At 34.9% G+C, this 26,681-nt stretch overlaps 1 protein-coding gene and 1 long non-coding RNA gene across 2 annotated transcripts; one reads left to right on the top strand and one right to left on the bottom strand.

Moving 5' to 3' along the window:
- Nucleotides 1-9,363: 9,363 nt before the first annotated feature.
- LOC113707059 (disease resistance protein RPM1-like) lies at nt 9,364-18,696 on the top strand. The gene is made up of 2 exons (XM_072063835.1): nt 9,364-10,180; nt 17,014-18,696. The coding sequence occupies exons 1-2, from the start codon at nt 10,091-10,093 to the stop codon at nt 18,694-18,696; spliced, it is 1,773 nt and encodes a 590-aa protein (XP_071919936.1). The 5' UTR covers nt 9,364-10,090.
- Nucleotides 18,697-18,895: 199 nt separating this feature from the next.
- LOC140013726 (uncharacterized) lies at nt 18,896-19,960 on the bottom strand. Its single transcript, XR_011820575.1, has 2 exons — nt 19,761-19,960; nt 18,896-19,652 (listed from the first exon to the last, which is right to left on the bottom strand). It is a non-coding gene; the product is annotated as an uncharacterized lncRNA (long non-coding RNA).
- Nucleotides 19,961-26,681: the final 6,721 nt, after the last annotated feature.

Here is a 26,681-nt window from a genome sequence, read left to right as displayed (position 1 = left end):
TTATTTAGTTTTATAGTTAATTAACTAGGATTCTGGTGAAAATATACATTTTGTCGTTTAAAGTGTGAAAATTACATTTGTATGAATTTTAATAGTGAAAACTTCATGTTTTGTAGGTTTAATGATTCAATCATCAAATGGCATGAATTGAAAAGATAATTGGATGATTGATGATGGTTTGAAATGATAAAAAGAGAATATGAAAGTGCATGAGATGAAATGCAACTTAGTATACAAGAAAGAAGTTTTACAGCTTTGACATCTTTTAATATTTTGGCTATATCTTGAGTTACAAGTATTGGATTGGGGTGATTCTTGAACCATTTTGAAATTAAGAGATAGATATACATTTGGTATAAGACATCTAAGTCTAGTTTAGCTGTTTTCATTGTCAAAAAGTCAAAATACAAAAGTGCATTTTCATGATCAAAAGCTAAAATAGAGTTCTGACTAGTTAAGAGTATTTTGGTCATTTGTCGATCCACAGAGTTTCAAATTGGATAATTCTTGATGCATTTGAAAGCTAACTCAAAGAATTACAACTTTCATGTTTTGTACAAGATTTAGTTTAGCCTCTATCATCAAGAAAATATCAGTTGAAATTGGATTAGCAGTAGGAGAGTAGTCAATAATTTTTTTTTCTTTAGTCGTTGTCCTTTTCTCTTAGGGCACAGAAATAAATTTATCCTATTTTATGTCAACTATAGGCCCCAAATTCATGTTAGGAGAAAGTTAGTGCTATTTTCCAAATCTCAGGAAGATGGGTGCAACTGTCAAAAATTTAAGGGGAGATTTCTGCAATTATCCCATTTCTTTTAATCCGATCTAAGTGAGGCTCTTAATATTACAAGAGAAAAGGAAAACGTCTGAGAATCGCATCAGGACACTTGGAATTGCACCAAAAAAAAAAAAGATTTATCTCAAAGAGACTTACGAAAGATTTTGGGAAAAGTCAACGGCTGTTGATTTTTCATAAAACTCCAGTTTCCCATTTCTTTTGTGGACTGATTACAAGGAAACATCAGAGAAGCATCTGATCATCATCGTTTCAGGTTTCACGTGTGCCGTCTTTATTTGACCACATCAGTAAGATGACAGCCCACCAATTAAAATCTTCCACAGTCACGAATGGCAAAAGGCCAGAGGATAATTGGGAAATTTGGCCTCAGCTTCGCATAATTTGCTCCCTGGAAGAAGAAGTGACCGCAGCTGTCAAAATTCGTACCCACAAAAAGATAAAAATATAAAAATATAAGAGTTTCTGTCAAAATGGAAATGTCCAAGCCAATTCTTTAGGAGGGTACAGCTCATTAGATGAAGTTAGGTATTAACGTTTATAAAAAAAAGTTGAGTTAAATTGGAGAATTGTGTAAGTGTGAGTGAGGATGATGATTGCAAGCGTGTATTTATATTTATACGTTACGCTGTAATTCAGGTGTATTAATGAGTATATGCCAGACATCCGGTGAAAAAATTGTTTGACGAATAATACCTTATACTTTTCTTGTTTATAAATCAACTCGAGACAATTTTTAAGTCATCGAATTGTCTAGTTTTGAGATTGCTAGTATGAAGGATAGCAATCTAATTTTTGTCAATTGTGGTAATAATTAGCTCCCAGAACCAAAGGGTATGCTCTGATAGTCACTCTGAAAGAACAAAATATAGCAACAGTTAAAAAAACTATATTTGTTTTCAAAAATATTAAGGAAAAATGATCGGTTTCATCCTTCACATTTCACAAAAATATTCTTTTCGTCCCTTACTTTTAAAATGAAGCAATTTTGTCCTTGGCATTTAAAAACTAAAATTATTACATCCCTAAACCCAAATTTCAATCTAAATCAAACTACCAATCAACCTGATTATAAATTTTGAGGGTGTAATTGATAGATCACTTGGTTAACTCAACATGATATTCATGTAAAATTTAATGAATCTAAAAATAAAAAAATAAAAAATTATAATATAAAAAAGAAAGATTAATCTGTTCTACATTATCATTGTATACACTGACGGTTTTATGTACCGTCATATCATTTTAATTTTAATTTAAATACCAAATTTTATATTTATGATATACATTTAGATTCGTAAGCGGATATACTAACGGTGCATGAAAAAATTTATAAAAAAAAAAAACTCTACTATTCCAAGACAAAGAATGGCCTTTTATATTATAATTTTTATTTTTTTGTTTAATAAATGTCATGTGAATACGATGAAATTGACCGAATGATCTATCAATTCTATTTTCAAAATTTATTATTGGGTTATTGGATGGTTTGATTCAGATTGAAAATTAGATTCAGGGATGTAATAGTTTTAATTTTTAAATGTCAGGAACGAATTTGCTTCATTTTAAAAGTGAGGGACGAAAAGAATATTTTTGCGAAATGTGAGGGATGAAACAGGTCATTTTCCCAAATATTAAATATTTTCAAGACATTTTTTTGATAAGTAAACGATTTTGAACTAGAATTTTCTATTTACAATCCTTTTTTATTTTACCATCTAACTCAATCCTGTTCCTGTTTGGCATTCGGACCCGGTAGGGGGTTGACTGGTGGACGGAGATCGGTGAAAATGGTGTTCTACGGATTTTATATTCTGTGAAGGCAAATGTTGACGGAGAGTCAACGGATGCAGTTATGATCAAGCTCAAGTGGTTTCTGGCTTTTGAAAGCCACCCGTATCCTTGAATTGAACTGTGATTAAATTGTTATCATACTGTATGGTCTCTACTTGATTATATTATGATCTCTACTTGATCATATTATGCACTTATTTGGCTATGTGCTTACTTGTTTTACTTAGAATCTCACTGAATTTTAGCTCACCCCACGCCCTTTGTTTTTCTTAACAGATCGATGATGGACTTATGGTCAAGAACTTTCTTAGCTTTATTTTGCTTTGAACTTGTATTTTGAGATCTGTAACGTTTGTTTGAGAAGCCTTGTAAGTTTGAATTCATAAGTTCGACTTATGTTATGTAATTGTAGTATGGAGTGGTAAGTGTGACATTTAGCTTAACATATTAAGTTTGGAAAGTTGGCTTAACGATTATATGCCATTAGGGTTTGTACGTTTTAATTTGAAGTTATTTCACCGGTTATCTTGAATTGCTAGTTCTTTGATCGAACGAGACCCAGCAAGAGTTAGACAGACAGTCCGCTTACCCTAGGGTTCGCCCTAAGGAGAGGTGGAGCTGTCACAATTTACCCAATACGTCTTACCCCTCTGTATAGTTGGTGAACTATTGCATGGAATGGGGTTTACCCAATACGCACTCTTAGATAGTGGTAGCTGGTTTCCTTGACAAAAAAAAAAAAAAAAAAAAGCTTCAATATTATTGGCAGTTAAAGGTTGAGTATAAAATATAGCATACATAATTTCCCACAAGATGTAGGAGAATGGTGGCTGACTACATTCCGTGAATGCAAATGTACATTTCTTTATGTTGTTTGACTATGTATAATGCATAATTTAATTCTAATTGGTCAAAAGAGCCACTTCTTATCCCTTATTCCTAACCTAGTCTTAGTTGTAATAATTTCACAACCGGAAAAAAACAACTGAGATGAAAGATTACATTGTTGATCCAAAGTGCCAAGTTGGTGTGTTACTATCATTCATTTTACACAGAAGAAAGAAGAAAAATAGAAACATAAAATTATGATTTGACGTTGTCGAGCGTATCTAATATATATATTTTTTACACATTACAACAAACTAACAGAAAAATTAGACATGATAAGATGGTGGTGATCGGATTTGGCTACGTGGTTAAGGGTTTACCTCAATTGTCTTATGCTGAGCATTAGAAAAAAATTTAGCCATCTCCAATATTTTCATTTCCACTCCTTTCTTCACATCCAATCTTGTCTACAAAACCAGGAAAAAAAAAGAAAAAAGAAAAGCTTTCCTTCCTTGATATATCGATTAAAAGTTTGAAAACTAGAAAAACACATGCTGACAGGGTATAGTTCAAATATCATCAGTCACAGCAAATTCAACTTTTTATCAGCACATCTGAGAGTGGAGGGACAGGGCAGCAACACTAATTCAATTAATCAAATTGATATGCCTGCCAACCACCTAATAACGTTCAGACTAATAAAATTAAGGCCTTTTCTGTTATGTACCATGAGAGCACAAAATGGGAGATGAACCCAATATAAAATTACAACATTGTCATGGTACGGTACAAACTCAAAAATTTAAAACTAATATAATTTATACTTTTAATCTTTAAAAAAAAGAATTACTAAAAATGAATTACTAAAAGCAATTCAAATTGCGGTGGAAATTCTTTTATTTCAATAAATGACAAGATTATGACTTCAGATATAACGGGATGAAAGCTAGGAACAGCAAACGAAGAAAACAATTGAGGTCATTCCAGTTTCCTCCGAGTTCAAACATTATTATTATTTACTTCTTTTCTCCTTTTTGAATAACTAACAGAATCAAAAGTAATATTTATCCATCCATCAAATTATCTTTAAAAAATAAAATTGCATTATTTCACAAGGTAATAATTTTGAAAGGATTGAAGAATAGAATAGCATAAGTAAATTTTTCCTTGAGTTGCTTATTCCAATATATATAGAATTAAATTTATCCTATCTTTAGTAAAGTTGAAATTACAAGGTCAAGAGTAATAAAAGAATTTTGTCTCATCTTCAATAAAATTGAAAATATAAGGTCGAGAGTAATGGTACGGGCAGTGGTGGTTGGCTACATTTTTATGGATTAAAATACACAATTTCTTTATGTTGTTTGAAGATGTATTATGTTGCATAAGACGATTCTAATTGGTAAAGAGAGCCGCCTTTCGTCCTATCTAGTCCTAGCCGCTGGAATTCCACAACTGGAGAAAGAGGGGAAAAAAAACAAAAGAAAGAAAGAACTGATCATGTTTATATGGATCGTAAGTTATTTGAGATATTTTTACTGTAATACTTTTTGTGATGTGATGTATGCGAGATAAAAAGGTAATTGAGAAGATAAAAATATGTATTGAAAATTGTAATGATGATTTAAGCAAACTTGAAGTTTGTTAAATTACTGGTTTAAAATACATAGGCCAAGTTATTAGTAGCTCATGGATCCTAAGTTTTCCTTCTCGATATGCTGATTTATGCTTCTGTCTTCCACAGTTTTCACACTTATATGTGCTGTTATTAACAAAAAAATAACATTGAACTAATTAAGTTTTGGAGGTGGGATGCCTTTCACTTGATCATTATTTCAACATCAGAAAGTTAATTTATTGGGTTTTAATTTTCGATGATTCTCCTCTTTAATTTGTTGTTTTCCTTTTCTTTTGGAATGCCATGGTTGACGATCCTAAGAGTCGTCACTGGCATTCCATTGAATTTATGAAATATAAGTACAAAATCCTAAGAGTTACAATCATGATTCTTATTATCTAAGTAAAGTTGTTGAAAAAAACTCAAAAGGATAAAACATTAAGATATCTAATATAACATAAGCTTAGCAGCAAACCTTACATTTGCTGTTTCATTTTTAATTGTCATATTGAGATAGTTGGCATGAAGGCACTTGTGTGTTTAAGACTCATTTATTCTTCAATTTTTTATTTCAGTAGCATAAAGACAACACTACTATTTTTTATTTTTTTTGCCATTTTATACTTCTCAATGATTTACTTTAGTATTTTCTCTCTTTTATGGTCAATAAATGCTGAAGATAATGTCTTGGAAAGTTACATTTTCTATCATATTGCATAATTTTTCATATATCAATTAACATGACTTTCCATTTAAAAAAATTTATTAGCTAATTGTTAGTTTAACCCTCACTCTTAAGATACTAAAGTAGATTTTAAGCAATGCCATTGAATAACTGACATAGTCATAATATTCTAATATTTTATAAATTAGTCACTTAGTACTAGGGATGGCAATGGGGCGGGGGACAACTCCCACAACCCTTGCCCCCGGCTTCCCTTGCCCCGCTTCCCTCGCGGGGGCACCCGTGGGGTTAAAAAAATTTTATTATATAATTTCATTATAATTAAATTTGAACAAATAGTCAAGTACTAAAATATCAACACATCATCAAATTATTATTCATTGTAATTTCACAAGTGAAATTCATAAAAATAATTAAACAAAGGTTATTTGAATACAATCTAATATAATAAAACAAATATAACTAAAATAATCAAATTTTCACTTTTGATACAAATACAATCACTAAATTATTATTGTGTTTTTTTTTTTTAGAAAAAATGTTATTGTATTAAGTGTAGTTAGGAATTTAACATAAACGTATTAATAAATTTAGTATAAATAATTAATAATTTTTATTAATAGACATGTATAATTAGTAGTATAATTGATAATATCATTTTATGTATATAGTTATGTACATATATATATATATATATATATATTTTTTTTCAAACGGGTGGCGGGGCGGGGGAGTATACCCCCGTCACCCGCCCCGTTTCTAAACGGGGGGAAAAAATTCCCCCCCCCCCGCTCCCGCCCCAATGACTCCCCTCGAGGCGGGTGCCCGCCCCCGTTGCCATCCCTACTTAGTACTCATAAAATCAATGTAGTTTAATAAAGATTTTTTTTTTCTCCCTGAAAGAGGTTATAAATAAAAAAAAATTAACATTTCTTATACATATTTGACTGGTTTGGTGTACACTGTACACACTGAAGATTGACAATTATTGGTTTTATTATATTATAAAAGATATTAACAAAATTGAATCAACTATACAATTAAAAACATTTATTTAGATTTATATATGACAAGTGTCGAGTCTGTGCAATAATAAATACCTACTCAAATAAAATATAAATTTTGTATATAGTAGTAGGCATGGTCGAATCTACAGGGACTGAGAAAAAATATGTCACTTTCCAAGTAAAAACTAATTGGGGGTTTTGGAAAATTAAAATTAAAATAAATAATTGATACAAATAAAAACAATTAAACTAAAGCAAATTAAATTTAAATTAAGAATAAGCAAGCACTAGCTAAGGATATAACTCCGAAAGTGGTTCATACAACTGATCATCGATGTAAAAATTATTTCATCTATTTATTAATAAACAGGTTATAGTTGTCAAATAACGATGACAACCAACTTTTTCTTAGTGGATCGATAGTTAAGATATGCCCATTAACTATTTTTCTAATCAAGAAATAATCCTAAATAAGCCTGTAGAATTTAATTTTTTGATTACATTAGAAACTAGAAAAACCCTATTCTAATTAATAAACACATTACCAGGGTTTATTTAAACTAGATTATATATTTTCCTAACATGAAACAAATCACGCTACTAATTTAAAATAATTAAATAATTATGAATTTAACTATCTTAAATGGTATTAGTTTGTTAAGTTGAATTAAATATCGGGTCTTTGATATTCAAACATTATAATAATCATGAGAAATTAAATTAAAAATTATACGAATACTAACAAATAAAGAAATTAATAAAAACAATTAGATTTCACATATATAGATGAACCAAATCCTTCGTTATTCCTTGACTAGAAAAAGAAAATTAGTTACTCTCCATTGAAAGTAACCCAAGCAATTCCATTAATGAAAATCACATGACTATTTGACAATCGGAGAAAAACGAAGGCAAAGGAAGAAAACGAAGAGACAAGCCTCGTCTCTTGCCCGAGACTGATCAATCTCTCGGGATCCGGAAAAACTCTTTGAAGCCAAGAATCCCTACTCCTTACGTCTCTTTCCTAAACTACTACTACTAATACTTCTACTTTCCCACGAAAGAAATACTTCCTAAATTAACGAAAGATAAATATTTGTTTCCTAATACAAAATGAAAAGCTAATTATCTTGGAAAAAGGGCACATGCATTTCAGGACTTCAACTTGAACTGAAAAACTACCATGCGACGTAAATCCTGCATCGTCAGACTTGACAGCAATTCTTGGAAAATCACTCTTTTTATCACTTTTGCCTCCATCACCCTATAATTAGTACCAAATATCAAATATAAGTAAAATCTATCCAATAATACAATGTTTAGCAAATATCAAGGGAAAATAAACATAAATTAAATAGTAATTTTGCATCCTATCAATAGACATTTTACTTTGACTCTTTAGAAATCTTTTTTTTTTTACTCTTTAGAAATCTTTTTTTTTTCAGTTACATTTTGACTATGTATGTTTTGAGATTTTCTTCAAATTTTAGTTTGGAAGAAGTTCAAATCCTTTCATTTTTTTATTTTTGTGATGCAAAATATGAAAAATGTCTGATAGAAAATTGTTTTGTATAAAGTTAATTTTATTTGTCCATCTACCCCCCCCCCCTTTTTTTTTATTCTGAATAGTTTCTCAACGAATTTGTGATTTTACTAGTTTATTTCCTATATTATGCTCAACTATTTGGTCACCATATAAAGTACAACATCATTTGGTCAAAAAAGCATTGAAATAGTATTCAATTAAAAAAGAGGTGGCTGGGTGGGTGGGGTGGGGGGGATAAAGTCTACTTTCGGTGTTAGTCGTTGGAAATTAAAGGATTTGAAGATAACTAAAGGATTTCTCGGATGCTTTCTGCGTTTCATGTATAATTAATCATGTGTGTTCACAGTTCACACTAATAAGTAACCACAATCATATTACAAATTAATAACGGAATGAGGCTGGTAGAGTGCGTTGCTGTTGCATGCACTGAGCTGGCCAGCTCCACCTCATAGCCATCTTTGCATTATTTTGAAGCCCGGAAGCCGACAATTGCATTTGCAGTCTCACCACCTATTAAGAGATTCCCATCTCTTAAAATATGGTATATTAGTGCACTAATTGATTTCTTTGTAACTTTAGAACATCTTGTCATTAATTTATTGATCTCCTTCAATTTATCACGTGGGTTTGTTTGGACAGTGAACTTATCACAAATATTTGCTTGCATCATAAACACATTTTTTAATTCACCTTTTTATATTTTCAATCACCATTTTATCTTACATACATCACATCACAAAAAATACTACAGCAATTATTCTAAATAATACTCTATCCAAACAATTAGTGCACTAATTGATTTCATCGTAACTTTAGAACATCTTGTCATTAATTTATTGATCTCCTTCAATTTACCAAGGTGGGTGTTTTTTTTTTTTGTGGGGGGGGGGGGGTAAAGCTTAGGTTAAAGTAACTATACCTATTATCGAATCCAAGGGTTTACCAATAAATCATTAACAGGGCCACAGTGCTAAAGGCTGCATTTCGACATAAATAGGTGCACAAGCACTGGTGTTCTGAAATTTGAAGATAATTTATACTAACCCTTTGGGTGCCTTTCTGCTTCTTGCCTACTAAGTATAATTTTGTATTCTTAACTGGTTTCAGCTACTCTCGGTTAGCTTTCACAAAAGAATTCGGCACCCTGAATTGAGCTTAGGTCTTGAGTTGCATTTTCTGTTCCACTCCGAAGAAATTAACTTTCCTCTGCATCACGTATTCCTGGAAAAAAGAGAGAGCAGAAATTAGATCCTCAGAAGGAGGAGGTTATATATGTCAGCAGAAGTGCAAAAGACTTTGCAGTAGTAGTTTATTTCTTCGTCAATGAAATCAACAATAATGTCCAGTCCACGCGCGTTGTAACTTTATTCCTTCCCTTGCTAAATGATAAGACACCATTGCTTTTGTACGATGCTGCAGTAGCCACACCATTTTCTTTATCCGACCAACGGACCCGCAGTTGAAAGAAGGTCCTGAAGGCTGACCACCCCACCAACTGCAGAGTCTTCTTAATAGCTTCAACGATTTTGTATTCTAATTTCTAAGCAGGTGAGAAGCAGCTTCGTCTTTCCAACTCACGTTGCTGCCTATCTTCCTGTCTTCAATTTCCATCATGTTTCTTGCTTTAGTTTCTTCTAATTTGTTAATTCTTTCTTTTTCTTTTTGATAAATACTGCACCATGTAGCATCGAAGTTCATCAGCTTATGAATCTATAACCTCCTCTTCCTTCTTCCTTTCAAGATATTACCAAGTGGACTGTCCCCTAAACGAGAAACCGCCTTCCCCGCATTATTAAGTTAGAAAGAAAGACTGAAAATGGCAGAAACAGTTCTCTCTTTTGTGCTGGATCAACTCTCAACTTTTCTGCGCGAGGAGGGACCACTATTGGGAGGGCTTCGGCAAGAGGTCCTGATAGGGTATAATTTGTTAGTAATTTTATTATTGATTTCCCCTTCTATCCCTGACAAATATTGTGTTAATTGCTGATATTTACTCATATTTGGTATTTGGAATCAATTTCAGGAGTGAAGCAGAAAATTACTAAAAAGGAGGGACTTGTATGAAAAAATGCAGACTTCTAAGGGTCTCAACCTTTAGGTCCTTGAATTGGTGGGGACCACAAGCTAGTACAAGGCATTTAGTCATTTGGGCTTTTCAAAGAAGGCAACGTAGAGTGACTTGGAACAACAAGTACTTTGGAGGTTTTGTCCACATGTGCGGGGACCACGGATAAGAAGCATGAGTCATTTGGACTCTAGGAAAAGAAACGTACAAGACTTTGAATTTGGTGTAGGGACCACTAGAGATAGCATTAGACTTCCTTTTGGCTTTAAAAAGGGAGAAACGTACGGGAGGTTTATCAATCAATAGTTTTAGTTTAGACTTTTAGCATAGTTTTAGTTTTCTTTTCTTAGCTCTTTCGCATGGTTGTTCTCCATTAATGGAGAACTAACCTCTTAATTCAAGTCAAGGGGACAACTAAAGATTTGGTTCAACAATTACTGTGAGATCTAATTTATTTTAATTGCTTCCTTAATTTACTGGTATTTATATGTTTCCTGCTTTTAATTGCTATAGCTCGTGTGAGTGATTGAATAGATGCGCAATATTTAATTATTCACATAAACTATTTTGTTAAATTGGGATAATTGAATTCGTAATTGTTCGTTATCTTTATCTCAGTAGCAACTGGCGTAATTGGGTTTATGTCAGGGGAGCATACGATCTAACTTAAACAAACCCTCGTAGCGTGTTTGTTAGTTAGGATTGGACCTTTCTAATTATTAATACAATCTAGAAATTAAATCCTACGGTCGTACCTAGGGTTGTTTTTGGGTTAGAGAAATAGTTAACGGTCGTACCTTAACTATCGAGAAATTAAGGAAAGGTTGGTTGTTTATCGCGTGCATGACAACTATAACTGGTCTATTAATAAATGTGAAATTATCTGTGAATCAATGATCAGTGTCTGAACCATTTCTGAAGTGTACCCTTGGCTAGAGTTTTCCCTTAATTATTTCTCTTAATCAATTATTTTCTGCAGTTAATTTATTTAGTTAGCATTTAATCCAAAACCCCCCATACCTTGGACTCTAGAAGAAACGAATTATCTCCAATCCCTGTGAATTCGACCCTACTCACCGCTATATACAAAATCTGTATTTTTCTCGAGTAGGTATTTATTATTGCACAGGTTCGGCACCTGTCAATTTTTGGCGCCGTTGCCGGGGATTGGTGTCTGATTAATTTGTTTCTTTTTGAGTTCATTTTTTTTTATTATTTTCCTCTTTTTTTTATTATATATATATATAATTTATGGCTGCTAACATTCCGTATTTTGGTGATAGACTGGATTTTATTTCTAGAAAGGGTTATGAAGCTTGTGCTTTTTCTAATGATCAATGGGCTGCTGCAAATTGTGGAACTTATTTTGCCTCAGATCATTCAATCGACATATGCCATGCATCTCAAGATGGTCTAAGTGCTCCAATAAATACTTTTGGAAATTTTTCGCCTCAATATCAAACATGGTATGACCCTATTTCAAACGGGTATGATCAAGGATGGTGGGATGATTCCAATCTTAATTATGAACAAAGGCCAGTGGATTTTCAACAGCTAGAGTTTCAAGAACCGTTATCCATGTCAGGTATGTCTCTTGAAGAAATAGTTGAATCACTAGATACTAACACATATCTGATTCAACAGGAGACACATCAAATTCAACAGGAGGTACATCAACTTCAACAAGAGACACGAAAGATGAGTGAAGAGATGGAAGAAGGAAGGCGTGAATGGGCCTCTAAAATGAGCAAATTGATTTCTCCAGTTTATGAAGAATTGCCCTCACCGACTATTATCGACCATGAGAAAGATGAGAGTGCAATTATTCTGACAAATGACATGGTACTGCAAGGGTCTCAAGAAGAAGAATCTAAAGATGCAGTTGAAAAGAAAGTTGCAGCGCAAGAATTGAGACCCCAACATCAAATGGTTCAAGTGAATGAATCCAGTGAACAATCTCCAAATGCGGTGACATCTCCTCCATTCCTTGATCAATATTTTCCTGACTCTTATTCTTTAGTTCCTGTTAGCGAGATTGATTTTATTATACCAGAAAATTTGAAATTTCATGACAGGAACAAGTCAAGAGTCACGATGGCAAAATATCTCAAACCAATAAGTGCTTGTGATGGAGGAGTGTATGAAGATTTAAGGTCATTACTTGGTTGTTTGGCGCCATCTACTAGTCCATGGAAGATTGTAGCTCGTGTGCTAAAAAATTACTGTACTTACGAGGGCTATCAAGATTACATAGAGGATGAAGCACTGAAGCGAGCTACGCGATTTTATCCTCCATGAATAAACAGGACAATGTCTAGCCAAAAACATTAAACAAAGGCGCAACTTAGGAGGCAACCCAAGACTATTTGTTTCAGTTTTCATGCATTTTTGAAGTTTTAGTTAGGTGTTGGTGACAATTAATAGTTTGATGTTTGGTGGCAGGAAATTAGTAGTTAGACGTGCCCACGCCAGGTGGTCACGCCTGAGGGAAGGAAATTCTCGTTCAGGATCTGCGGACTCTATAGCGGTTAGACGCGCCCACGCCAGGTGGTCACGCCTGAGGGAAAGAAATTCTCGTTCAGGATCTGCGGACTCTATAGCAGTTGAGCGTGCCCACGCCTTAGCCAGAGGTTCCTTGACTAAAAAAAAAAAAAAACATTTTCCGTCTTATACCTTCAGTTTTGATTCTCACAATTCGGATTTTGAAATTTGAAGGTGCAAAAAAAAAAAAAGAACTATTTTTTTTCCTTTTTCCTTCTTTCTTTCTTTCTTTCTTTCTTCTTCTTTCTTTCTTCTTTTTTTCCCCGCTACCCTGTTTCCCTTTTCTTTTATTTCTTCTTTCGGCTGCCCTCCATCCGCCGCCACCCACTCCGCATCAACTCCCCATCGCATGCCGCTGCCCATCGCGAGCCACTCACCTCGCCGTCCGCCGCCATTGGCACCCTCCAGCAGCACCGCAGCGAGCTCCACCGCACCTCACCCACAGTCTGCTCTAGCACCGGCTCTCCTCCAACTTCGCCCACGACCAGAGCACGCCGCGGACCACCAGCCCTTCACCTGCGTGAGCGCCACCGCCTCAGCTCGCCATAGCCGCGCGCCGCACGAAGCTCCACCCACCGTCTCTTCGTGCGCCTCCGTCACCAGATCTCACTCTCCTGCCGCCCGCGCAGCCCAGCCCGCGAGCCTGTTGCCCTTCACCAGCCGCGCACCTCAGCCACGGTCCACTTTGCTGAGGAGCCGCACCGCCGCTAGTGAAACGCAACTGTCCGTCGTTGCTGACCGCCGCCCATCACCACCTGTCAAGTCTGACAGGTGGAGGTATTGCCATTTCTCCCCCAATTAGTTTAACTCACTGAACTCTATGTATGGGCTTCCTGATGGATTAAAGAATGTGATAATTCGGAAATTTCTGGGGTTCATTTTGGACAGATTTGGGTCTAATTGCTACCATATGTGGGGATATTTTCTGCTATTTGTTGAATTGTTGGCCGTCTGACCTTCCCTGTGTGTATACCAGTGGTACTGGTTGGGGTGTTTTGTTTACATTCATTGATTTTATGTGGTCGCCTGTCTGTTTGCGAGCTAATAACCTTGTACTTCAGTTGTTGGTCGCATTTTGACCTGTGGTTGCTGATATTGCCAATTGCTTGGCTAAATTGCTAATTTGGTAAATTGTATTGGGTAATTGACTGTCTAGTTCGAGACAGTGGTTCCGGTTTTGGGTCCAACTGTGTCTAATTCATATCATTGGTGTCAAAGTGTGGGTACATTGCTGCAATTGCTGGTTATATTAGGGGGCGCCTGTGACGCTTCTTTTTGCTTATTGATATTGATTGCATGTTCTAAGCGGTTCTCGTGACTGATTGCTTGTTTTTGGACGGCTACTGTGCTCCTCCTTTGTTTATTGCTTATTGGTTGTGTCTTATTGACTTGCTTGGGGTCTTTGGAGCAGTTGTTGCACTTTGGACGGCCTTAATTCTGAATTTGACTACATGGGGTCCATGAGTACTTATTGATTGCATTTGCTATAAGTGTTGGGGTCTGGTTTAATCTGTAGGAGATTGAATTGTGCATTTTGCTCATTGGGATGGCTTTAAAAATTGTTATTGCTTTGAATTTTCGGCTTCCATTATTTGTTGGCAATGGTAGTCTCTTGTTGCTTAGAGTGATATTTAGAGTTCATGGTGAAGCCACGAATGGCACCAGCTCCAGACGCGAGTTGAGAGACTAGAGACTCGGATGACCCACATTGACGTCACCATGCAAGTCTTGATCCACAATTTCCACCTGAACTGCCCCTGTTTTGATGACTTCAGGGAAGTACCGTTGCCCCTCTCCTTCCTTCTACTTTTACATTATCACATTGAGGGCAATGTGTGAATTAGGTGTGGGGGGGGATCATTGTGGTGCTAGTAATTGTGTTTTTAGTTTCTAGAGTTTTTTGTTTTTCTTTATTTTTTTTTTGTTTGTTTTTGTCCATCTTTCGTTTATTTTCTTTTCTTTTTTCTAGTGGTCAGTCTTTATATGCATACCAAGTTTTGATACCGGATTGTTGTCTCTAATTCTACTATTGTCAAGTTTATTAATAAAAAGGTATCAAGTTGATGTGGTTGAGTTCAGGAATATCTCTTTGGTGAATATCAATAATTGCTTAACTTTTCCTATTTTTGGTTAACTTTTCTAAGCATGGGGAATGATTGTTGGCATTTTTCATGTGAATTGGTCCAATTATTAATTTTAGTTCTCCATATTTGGAAATTTGAGACTAGCTGCTGTTATTTTTGTGTTATTTTAGTTATTGTGCTACATGGTTGTAAATAAGAGTGACTGTACTCCGCTAGTGGTTACTACTGAGTAACCGGGGATCTTCACCTAAAGTGTCGATTCTCGCGTCAAAAGGTAGTAGCTACTATGAGTGCGTGGTCCCGTAGCAATTAGAGCTAAGTAACTGGGCTCCTCCATCTGTCAAATGTTAGAGTTCGCGTCAAAAAGCTCTAAGGGCTATAGATTAAGTCTTTTGTTATTGGTAAAAAAAAAAAAAAGTGAAGTAAAGATTGTGTTAGTATGTGAATAAGTCAGCTTGCCGGTTTGTGATCTTAGTGTCGAGATTTTGGTTAATAGCTGGACCATTTACTGATAAATGTGAGCAACCATTCCTTTTTCTTAGATTAGTTTGCTTTAAATTGGAAAAGTTGGTGGTTGGGAAGCTAACTGGGGGGATGCTTCTTGGATTTTAATTACTAATGCCCGATATATGGTTCTCTCTTGAATATCTTGACAATTTGGTAGATAGAGCAATGACCATTATCAAATTTTGGTGTCTGTATACTTTTCCCATGCTTGAGGGCAAGCATGATTCAGGTGTGGGGGGAATTGATAGGGTATAATTTGTTAGTAATTTTATTATTGATTTCCCCTTCTATCCCTGACAAATATTGTGTTAATTGCTGATATTTACTCATATTTGGTATTTGGAATCAATTTCAGGAGTGAAGCAGAAAATTACTAAAAAGGAGGGACTTGTATGGAAAAATGCAGACTTCTAAGGGCCTCAACCTTTAGGTCCTTGAATTGGTGGGGACCACAAGCTAGTGCAAGGCATTTAGTCATTTGGGCTTTTCAAAGAAAGCAACGTAGAGAGACTTGGAACAACAAGTACTTTGGAGGTTTTGTCCACATGTGCGGGGACCACGGATAAGAAGCATGAGTCATTTGGACTCTAGGAAAAGAAATGTACAAGACTTTGAATTTGGTGTAGGGACCACTAGAGATAGCATTAGACTTCCTTTTGGCTTTAAAAAGGGAGAAACATACGGGAGGTTTATCAATCAATAGTTTTAGTTCAGACTTTTAGCACAGTTTTAGTTTTCTTTTCTTAGCTCTTTCGCATGGTTGTTCTCCATTAATGGAGAACTAACCTCTTAATTCAAGTCAAGGGGACAACTAAAGATTTGGTTCAACAATTACTGTGAGATTTAATTTATTTTAATTGCTTCCTTAATTTACTGGTATTTATATGTTTCCTGCTTTTAATTGCTATAGCTCGTGTGAGTGATTGAATAGATGCGCAATATTTAATTATTCACATAGGCTATTTTGCAAAATAGGAATAATTGAATCCGTAATTGTTCGTTATCTTTATCTCAGTAGCAATTGGCGTAATTGGATTTATGTCAGGGGAGCATACGATCTAACTTAAACAAACCCTCGTAGCGTGTTTGTTAGTTAGGATTGGGCCTTTCTAATTATTAATGCAATCTAAAAATTAAATCCTACGGTCGTACCTAGGGTTGTTTTTGGGTTACAGAAATAGTTAACGGTCGTACCTTAACTATCGAGAAATTAAGGAAAGGTTGGTTATTTATCGCGTGCATGACAACTATAACTGGTCTATTAATAAATGTAGAATTATCTGTGAATCAATGATCAGTGCCTGAACCATTTCTGGAGTGTACCCTTGGCTAGAGTTTTCCCTTAATTATTTCTCTTAATCAATTATTTTCTGCAGTTAATTTATTTAGTTAGCATTTAATCCAAAACCCCCCATACCTTGGACTCTAGAAGAAACGAATTATCCACAATCCTTGTGGATTCGACCCTGCTCACCGTTATATACAAAATCTGTATTTTTCTCGAGTAGGTATTTATTATTGCACAGGTTCGGCACCTGTCAGGTCCAATTCATCAGGGATGAGTTGGGGCACATGAAGGCTTTCCTGAGAGAGGCAGAAGCAAAAGAAGAAGACGCTCAACCCAGGCTCCAAGAATGGATCAAGCAAGTGCGAGAAGCTGCTTATGACACTGAAGACATTCTTGATGAATTTGTAGCTCGCTTTGCTCGGCATCGCGCAACAGGATTCTACGGCTCTGTTCGGAGAATTTTCAGCTCCATCAAGAATTTGAGAGCTCGTCATCGAGTTGCTAGCGAAATACAAAGCATCAAGTCCAGAACCAAATGTATTTCTGAAGGTCATCAAAGATACCAATCCGAATATGGTATCTCTGCCCAGGCGTCCAACTCAGTATCTGCTGTGAACAACACAACCTGGCGCTATAGCAGAGACGATGCGCTGCTTGTGGAAGAAGCTAAATTAGTTGGCATTGACCAGCCCAAGAAACATCTAATTTCTCAGCTCCTCGAAGGGGATGATTACCAACTAAAAGTTGTTTCAGTGGTTGGTATCGGAGGACTTGGCAAAACTACCCTGGTGAAAAAAGTCCATGAGGATCCTGAAGTCAGAAGGCATTTCCCAGTTCGTGCTTGGGTAACTGTCTCTCAAACATGCGAGTTTCATGATCTCCTGAAAGACTTGATTCGACAGTTACACGAGGAAGGGAAGAAACCAGTCCCACAATCGATAGAGTCTATGACTGCCACTGAGCTGAAAAAATTTGTCAAAGACTTTCTTCAACAAGCTGGAAGGTATGCAATTGTTTTTGACGATGTATGGGACGTAGAATTTTGGAATACCATCAAATTTGCACTGCCCGAGAGCTGCTGTGGCAACCGTGTCATGCTAACAACTCGAAGAGCTGATTTAGCTGCTGTGGGGCGTTTTGTCTACAGAATGGAGCCACTATCTGTTGAGGATTCAAGGACCCTGTTTTGCAACAAGATCTTTAACGGTGGTACTTGCCCTGGCCATTTGATGGATGTTGCCAAAGGTATATTGGATAAATGTGAGGGCTTGCCCCTTGCAATCCTTGCAATCAGTGGGCTTTTGGCTTCGAAAGATGTAAACAGAATAGACGAATGGGAGATGGTTCGACGTAGCCTTGGGTGTGAATTAGAAGGCACGGGCAAGCTGGACAGAGTTAAAAAGATACTTTCTCTCAGTTATGGTGATTTGCCTTGGCATCTAAAGACGTGTCTGTTGTACACAAGTATCTTCCCAGAGGATTACGAAATAGAATGCGCAAGACTCGTTAATTTGTGGATTGCTGAAAGGTTTGTAGAATGGAGGGAAGGAATGAGTATTGCAGATGTAGCCTGGGGTTATTTTAGTGAACTCGTCAATAGAAGCCTAATTCAAGTGACTAAGGTGTTTTACGAAGGAATGCCCAACACTTGTCGAATCCATGACCTGTTGAGAGAAGTCATTCTTCTCAAGTCAAGGGAACAAAACTTGGTCACAGTTACTACTGGACAACCAACGATGTGGCCGTCCGATAAGGTTCGCCGTCTTGTAGTCCATAGTTGTAGCAGTGACAACACCCAGCACCACCAACAAGGACACAATGATTGCTTTGACCACCTTCAGTCGTTCGTTACTGTTGGATCCACGAACCCACTACTGTCTAGATGCTTGTTATCTAAAGTTTCAGAGAGTAGTAAGTTATTAAGGTTTTGGATTTGAGAGGTCAAGAGATATTGGAGGAAATGCCAAATGAGATTTTCAAGATGTTTCATCTCAAGCATCTGGACCTATATGGTACAGGAGTGGAGAGAGTCCCAAAAGGCATTGGGAAGCTTCAACATTTGGAGTTTCTGGATTTGGGTAACACTGCAGTTAGGGAATTACCCATGGAAATCCTAGAGCTGCAAAAACTTCGGTATCTCAGAGTATATCAACTAGTTGATTCTTCAGATGATGATTATGGATCTCACGGATTCAAAACTCCATCTAATATGGGAGGGCTTCTTGCCTTAGAAACATTAAGCACCATAGATGCAAGTAGTGGATCTACAATAGTCAAGGAGATAGGAAAGCTGACCCAATTAAGAGAGCTATATATTACAATGTTGAAAAGAGAAGATGGAAAAGAGCTCTGCTCCTCCCTTGCCAACCTCACCAGCCTTCGGAGATTAAGCGTTGGTTCAATTGGAAAAGGTGATGATCATGAGATAATTGATCTAAATCATCATCATCCTTCTCTTTCTTCTTCTTCTTCTTTTCTTCAATCTCTTCATCTGCTGATTTTGCGTGGCCGCTTAGAAAAGATGCCACAATGGATAGCTCGTCTTCACTGCTTGGTAAGATTAGATTTGAATTGGAGCAGGTTGAGGGGTGAGGAGGATCCGCTTGAATCCCTCCAACATTTGCCCAATTTGGTTAGTATTAATTTCTGTGGATCTTACCAGGGAGAAGGGCTGTGTTTCAAGGCTGGAGGGTTCCTGAAATTGAAGAGGTTGCACCTAAAGAGAATGGAAGGGTTGAGATGGATGAGAGTGGAGGAGGGTGCATTGCCTCGTCTCCAAAAACTATTTCTGCAACAACTTCCATTACTGGAGGAATTACCTTTGGGTATTCAGCACTTGAGCCACCTTCAACGGTTGATTTTGCATGAGACGAGTTCTCAATTGAGAGAGAAGCTGTTAGAGAATCAGAAGGAAGAAAGTGAAGATTACAGAAGAATCGCACACATTCCTGAAATTCTCATTGGTTACTATACAGATGATAGGAAATGGAGAAGCTGCAACCTGTGGGCGGAGAAGAAGAAAACATATAATCTTTCCAAGCAGCAGCAGTAGCAGTCGTGGCTCCCTTTCTCTAGTTTGTACCCTCCCTGTTGTGGAGAACACTGGTTCCTCTCCTTTTGTTTTTATTTTTTATTTTTTTTCTTAATTTTTCTTCCCTTCGATGTCCATGAGAAAGCTCATCATCTTCTGTGTTTTACATTATTCTTATTTATTGTAAATGTAGAATGCGTGATGTTTTTTTAATGTACTGTAATAGAGTATTACTCTTTTATCTTTGTGTTTTTTGATCTTTTCTATATTTTGTTTAGCAAATGATGAAGAGGTAGACATGTTAAATAAAAGTGTATTAATAATATCTACAAGAAAATTTTTATTAAAATCTCCAAATAATAACTTTCAGATTTTGGTGAGAGATAATACATAATCCCAAAAGTGTACAAACCCATCTGAACGTGTTGCTGGTCAATTTGTCGCATGGAATGTCGTAGAAGGTTTGGCTAAACAATGACCATTCCCATTCCCAGCACACATTCACGCACTAAAACACAGAAGAAACCCGTGATTTTTAGCAGCTGGTGGTGCTACTGTTCTTGATTGCCAACTTTATATCCAAGTTCTAGCTCTTGCCTTCTCACTTCTCTTGCCCCTTTTTGTATTTTAACTGTTCCCCTTTTTCATTTTTGAATGACCGAATTGCTTTCTTTTTAAGGAAATCATCTTAATAATTGATAGCAAATGAGGATTTTTTCTGAAAATGAAGTGCAAATTTCTTGATTTACCTAAAAATACAAAAAAAAAAAAAAAAAAGAAGACAGATAATATGTCCTTAAATCGGTAACAGCATATATCTGCAAATCTTAGTATCTACTTGAATGGTTGTTTTTAAAGTGTTTTTAGAAAATGATTACTACAATCATTTTATCGCAAATATCATATGTGAATTAAAAATGTAGTCAGAGATTGCGTTAAAAAAAATTTTAAACTTGAGTTTTCTAGAAACCGTCCGTGTAAAACTGATTTTTATTCCACATACTATTAATTATTAGTATAATACTATCTCAAGATATTTTATGTATAAATTTTTATCCTCTCTTGCTAGAGAAAATTGAGAAGTCTTTTATTTGTGAACTAATGATGAGATTTAGGTTCCGTTTGATAAAACTGAATCTGAATTCTGAAGTCTGAATTCTGAAATCTGAATACTGAAACAATTAATTTGCTGAATTTTAAGCATTGAAAAAAATATGTGAATGTCTGAATTTTAATGCTAAACCTATTTATACTGTTTGATAAATATTTATAGCTGAATGCTTAATAAGTTTAATTTGATAATTTTGCCCTTATATCCTTTCATTCAAAAAAGAAATAGAATCTATGATTTAATTAGTTTAAAATTGTTAGGTATGAAATGACAATATTTATTTTTAAATCAAATTAATATAAAAGATGAAATATATTATATGAGGAATATGGAAAATATGTGAAAATGATTAAAAAGGGAGAAAAGAGAAACTAAAAATCGTTAGATAGAGAATATTAGGTTGTTTAATTAGATAAGAATTTTGAATATAATTAACAAACAAGGGTAGATTTGGTAGATAAGATAAGGTAGTTGAAGTAATTCTATTGATTTTTATCAGAATTAAGCATTCAGTTAGGATTCTTGAGCTAAAAAAATACACACAGGTTCAGCACTGCTTAACAAGTTCAACAAATAGATTTTCATTTATCAAACACTCAAAACATCTGACTGTCTGAAAAAATTCAGATTCAGCACTTTTTTATGTTATCTAACAGATCCTTAGACTTTTTGCTCTCCTATAATCAATTATCTTCAATGTTTTGATTTATGAACAATCAAATCAAGTTTCGAGTTCGAAATCTTCCGCTTACAGTAGAAAGAAAAAAAATGAGACCATCATTTGGTGCTATGCGTGGGCTCATGCCCATAGGCCAATTGGTTCTACTTAGCTCCTTTGACCTGAGTGTTCGTGGACTAGACCTGCCCTGCTTTGGCTGATTAAATACAGTTGAAATTCTTAGGTAATCATAAACCAGTTAAACAGTAAAAGAAAAAGGGAGACAACAATTATTTGTAGACAATACGTATATTATTTTTTAGAATATGATGGTCGGTTCAATTGAATTGAAAAGGACAATGACCAAGTGACAAATGTTATCTGTGGTTTGACATTTAACCATTCCCTTTCTTTTTTTTTTTTTTCCCTTTCTAAAGTTTAGAATCTTTATTTTGATATTCTAAACATTTATAAACTCTATAAATTCATTAAATTATCAACTGAGTTCAATTGGACAAAGTTGTACCCTTAAACCTTGTACAAGTCAATTCCTGCTTAGCTTTATGCATTTACAATTTTTTTGTATGTAACTAGACTTAATAATTAATATGAGTTTAGTCCCTTGTCTTCTCTAATTTTTGCTTGTATCCATCTAACGTTGTTGCACATGTATAATCATAGTTCTGGCCAAAAGTCGACAGGTGTCGAATCTATACAATAATAAAATTCTACTTACAAAAAACTTTATTCGAGTATAATGGTAAGTAGGATCGTCTCCACAGGGATTAAGGGAAAATCTGCTTCTTTCCAAGTAAGAGCTAAAAAGGGGGTTTTGGAAGATTTAAAATAAATATAAAATACTTGATGGAAATTGATATGTTACATTTTTATCATTAATTTTATGATTGTTTCCCTTGTTTATTTTACCAAATATTGCGTTAACTGATAGATTTTACTTATTTTTGGTAAATGGCACTGGTTGTAAGGATTTGGAGCAAAATGGGAATGAAAGTCATGATTTTTCACTAGATTTGCTGTTCCGCATGGTCACTTAAAACTCTATACGTCCGAAAAGCTCGGGAATTAGGGTGTAATTTTCAGACGCTAGTTGAAGTCATATGAATAGGACACTCCACCAAATGGATAGTGTTTTATGAGAACTAGGAAGCTAGACTATTTTGTTTATGATGATATTTGACTTCAAATAGTAGTAGTAGTTTAGTAGCAGTTGATACGTGTGTATTTTACATGTTCAAAGTATGTTTTATTAATTAGTTTTGGTGTGTTTAATTTAGTTTTATAACTAATTAGTTAGGATTCTTGTGAAATGTGCATTTTGTGGTTTGAAGTATAAAAATTGTATTTTTATGGATTTTAATGGTGAAACTTCATGTTTTTGTAGGTTTAATGATTCAATCATTAAATGGCATGAATTGAGAAGATAATTGGATGATTGATGATGATTAGAAGTGATAAAAAGAGACTAGTTTTGGAGCTTCTCTTCTAAAGAAAAAAAAAAAGTGATAAAAAGAGAATATGCAGTGCAATAGATGAAATGCAATTTAGTATACAAGAAAGAAGTTTTACAGTTTTGATACCTTTTAGTAATTCGGCTATATCTTGAGTTACAAGTATTGAATTGAGGTGATTATTGAATCATTTTGAAATTAAGAGATAGATATACATTTGGTATGGAGATATCTAAGTCCAATTGAGCTATTTTCATTATCAAAAAGTCGAAATGCAAAAGTGCATTTTCATGGTCCAAAACTAAAATAGAGTTTCGACTAGTTGAGAGTATTTTGGTCATTTCTTGATTCATAGAGCTTTAAATTGGATGATTTTTTATGCATTAAAAAACTAACTTAAAGGACTACAACTTTCATATTTTGTACAAGAGTTAGTTTAGCCTTTATCATTGAGAAAATATCAATTGAAGTTGGACTAGCAATAGGAGGCTAGTCAATAGTTTTTTGTTTCTTTAGTCGTTGCCCTTATCTCTTCGTTATCAAGCGGCAGACTAGTAGTCATTAGGTATTCTTTCTCTGGTAGCCGCAAGGAACAATTAAAAAATGTTCTCTTCTTTTTCCTGACTTCAAATAAAATACATCGCTTTTAACAGTCACGAATGGAACTAGAGTTTTAGATTGAATGGGGTGAAATATACGTGTACACAAACTTTCGAATCAACGTAACATTTTCTTTCCAAATTTTTTGGGGTGACGGAGGAACAAACAGCTTAAAATACATACGAATTTTCAAAATTCTCAAAAATTTCCCGGGATAAGATATGAATATCTAGAACTTGGGAGATAGGGTGGCCCTTTCCTCCTGAGCGCGTTACTTTAGCGCCCAGCTTTACTTTCTTTTGGAATAATTGCATAAACTTCCCCTGAGGTTTATGACAGTTGCACTCACGTTCCAGGAGATTTGAAAAATAGCACTAACCTTCCTTGAATTTAAGATTTTTATAACAACTTCATCCCATGTTAGAGAAAGTGCCATTAAAAAAGTTTTTTGAGAAGTGAGATAATAATTTTGTTCTATTTGTATCAGTTTTGCCTTTTATGATATTATATTAGTAAAAGAATGAAAAACGTTAAAAGATAGAAACAATTAGTGAAACATATAAGATATATGTGCAAAATTTGGAAGAAACAGCAAACATATGTTCAAAAATCTGAGATTCTAAAGCATACAAAGAGACTATTGATCAAGCAAGAAAATTGACCTTTGATCAGTGCAAGAAAGTTTCTTATTGTCATACTTTATAGTATAACAATCTCACATTATTTACCATATTTCATACACAACTATGTTCTCTCATGATTGACACAACAATTTCATCATACTATAATTACCACCACAACTTTGTGTATTAAGTTGAAATGGTAAAGAATTGCTTACCTATTATCTTCTGATTGTCACAAATTTTTAATAAAAAAAAATCCTCAGATTTTGCCTTGATTTCTCCTTTTGTTTCTGATTTTCATGAAATAAGCTCAACCAAAACCACAAAAACTTATTCTTTTATGAAGCCTTTCCTGTAGGTTTCTTTTCTCCTATATTTGTCTTGTTTCTGCTTCTCTTCTATATAGAAAATATATGATTTGCATTGTTCTCACAAGTATTGTCAATCCCAAAATGGCACCATGTTGGAGCATCAAAATGGCACCACTTTATAAGTGCACTTACAATGCCTAATAAAGCAAAACAATTGTTAATCTTGTTTAATTAATTATTTTAGACTTGTTTATTACCCTAATTTTTTTTGCCCCAAATTTGTTTACTAACAGCCTTAAACTCTTAGCGTATAGAAATAAATTTATCCTATCTTATGTCAATTATAGACCCCAAATTCTTGTTAGGAGACGTTAGTGTGTTATTTTCCAAATCTCATGAAGGTGAGTGTAACTGTCAAAAATCTAAGGGGAGATTTCTGCAATTATCCCATTCTTTTAATTCGATCTAAGTGAGGCCCTTAATATTACAAGAGAAAAGGAAAACATCTGAGTATCGAATCAGGACACTTGGAATTGCACCCCAAAAAAAATGATTCATCTCAAAGAGACTTACGAAAGATTTTGAAAAAAAAGTCAACGGCTGTTGGTTTTTCATAAAACTCTCTAGTTTCCAATTGTACAAAGTAGCTAACAAGATAATAGAGTATTATTATATTGAGTTATATTTTTTTTTAGGTTTCGAATCTATAAATCCTGTTGAAGAATATACTCAGGGTGGGTTCAGGGTGAAGCAGACTCCCCCTTCATTTGATAGAAGAGAAGATCATCAAGATTTCGTAATCTGATCATGACTTGACTAATGTCTTTACCAATTCAATCATGGATGCCTCCTTGCTCTGTCTCATTGAATCATGGATGCATAATGGGCTTTTAAATTGGAGGTGCCGTTAGGCCTGATGTGATTTGTTACTGGGCCTAACTGCCACATATGGCTAGAGCCTCAGTTGCTTGGTCCACATGAATATGACTGGCTGGTACTTGGGTAATTTTGATTTAACTGCTTCCAAGACACGTGGAAACGCTTTTTGGGACTGATTACAAGGAAGCATCAGAGAAGCATCTCATCATCACGTTTTGGGTTTCACGTGTGCCGTCTTTATTTGACCACATCAGTAAGATGACAGCCCACCAGCCCACCAACTAAAATCTTCCACATTCACGAGTGGCAAAAGGCCAGAGGATGATTGGGAAATTTGGTCTCAGCTTCACAAAATGTGCTCCCTGGAAGAAGAAGAAGTGACAGCAGCTGTCAAAATTCGTACCCACAAAAAAGATAAAAATATAAAAATATAAGAGTTTCTGTCAAAATGGAAATGTCCAAGCCAATTCTTTAGGAGGGTACAGCTCATTAGATGAAGTCAGGTATTAATGTTTATAAAAAAGTTGAGTTAAATTGGAGAATTGTGTAAGTGTGAGCAAGGATGATGATTGCAAGCGTGTATTTATATTTATACGTTAGGCCGTAATTCAGGTGTATTATTGAGTATATGCCAGACATTCGGTGAAAAAATTGTTTGACGATTAACCATCCTTTGGATTGCATTTTCCGTCAATTTTCATGGAAAAATTACTGTAGCAATTTGATGTATGTGAGGGAAAAAGATAATACGAAAATGTAATTACGAAAAATGACGCAATTTTTTGACAGAAAATGACAATCCAAACAGGGCCGACTCGAGACAATGTTTAAGTCATCGAATTGTCTAATTTTGAGATTGCTAGTATGAAGGATAGCAATCTAATTTTTGTCAATTGTGGTAATAATTAGCTCCCAGAACCAAAGGGTATGCTCTGATAGTCACTCTGAAAGAACAAAATATAGGAGTACTATATTTGTTTTCAAAAATATTAAATATTTTCAAGACATTTTTTTGATAAGTAAACGATTTTGAATTAGAATATCCTGTTTATAATCCTTTTTCATTTTACCATCTAACCCAATCCCCTGATGCCTTCAAGACTTAGAACCATGACACGACAATTTTCTAAGTCAAGTTATTCATTGCGCCTTTTCTTGAATATCCTAAATTCTAGAATCCAAATGAAGGCGAAGTTTCAAACGTTGTTTAATATTTGGTTACGTCTTACTAGCCTATATG

This window comes from Coffea arabica, chromosome 8c (assembly GCF_036785885.1).
Source record: "Coffea arabica cultivar ET-39 chromosome 8c, Coffea Arabica ET-39 HiFi, whole genome shotgun sequence".
Taxonomy (NCBI): Eukaryota; Viridiplantae; Streptophyta; class Magnoliopsida; order Gentianales; family Rubiaceae; genus Coffea; species Coffea arabica.
The sequence above is the reverse complement of the archived record's forward strand: the minus strand, read 5'-3'. Positions and strand labels throughout refer to the sequence as shown.

What these genes read in the sequence shown, in the direction of transcription:
- LOC113707059 (XM_072063835.1), top strand. Translation starts at nt 10,091, where the DNA reads ATGGCAGAAACAGTTCTCTCTTTTGTGCTGGATCAACTCTCAACTTTT. An exon ending in TGGGAGGGCTTCGGCAAGAG is followed by an intron (nt 10,181 to 17,013) that starts GTCCTGATAGGG and finishes GGCACCTGTCAG; the next exon opens with GTCCAATTCATCAGGGATGA.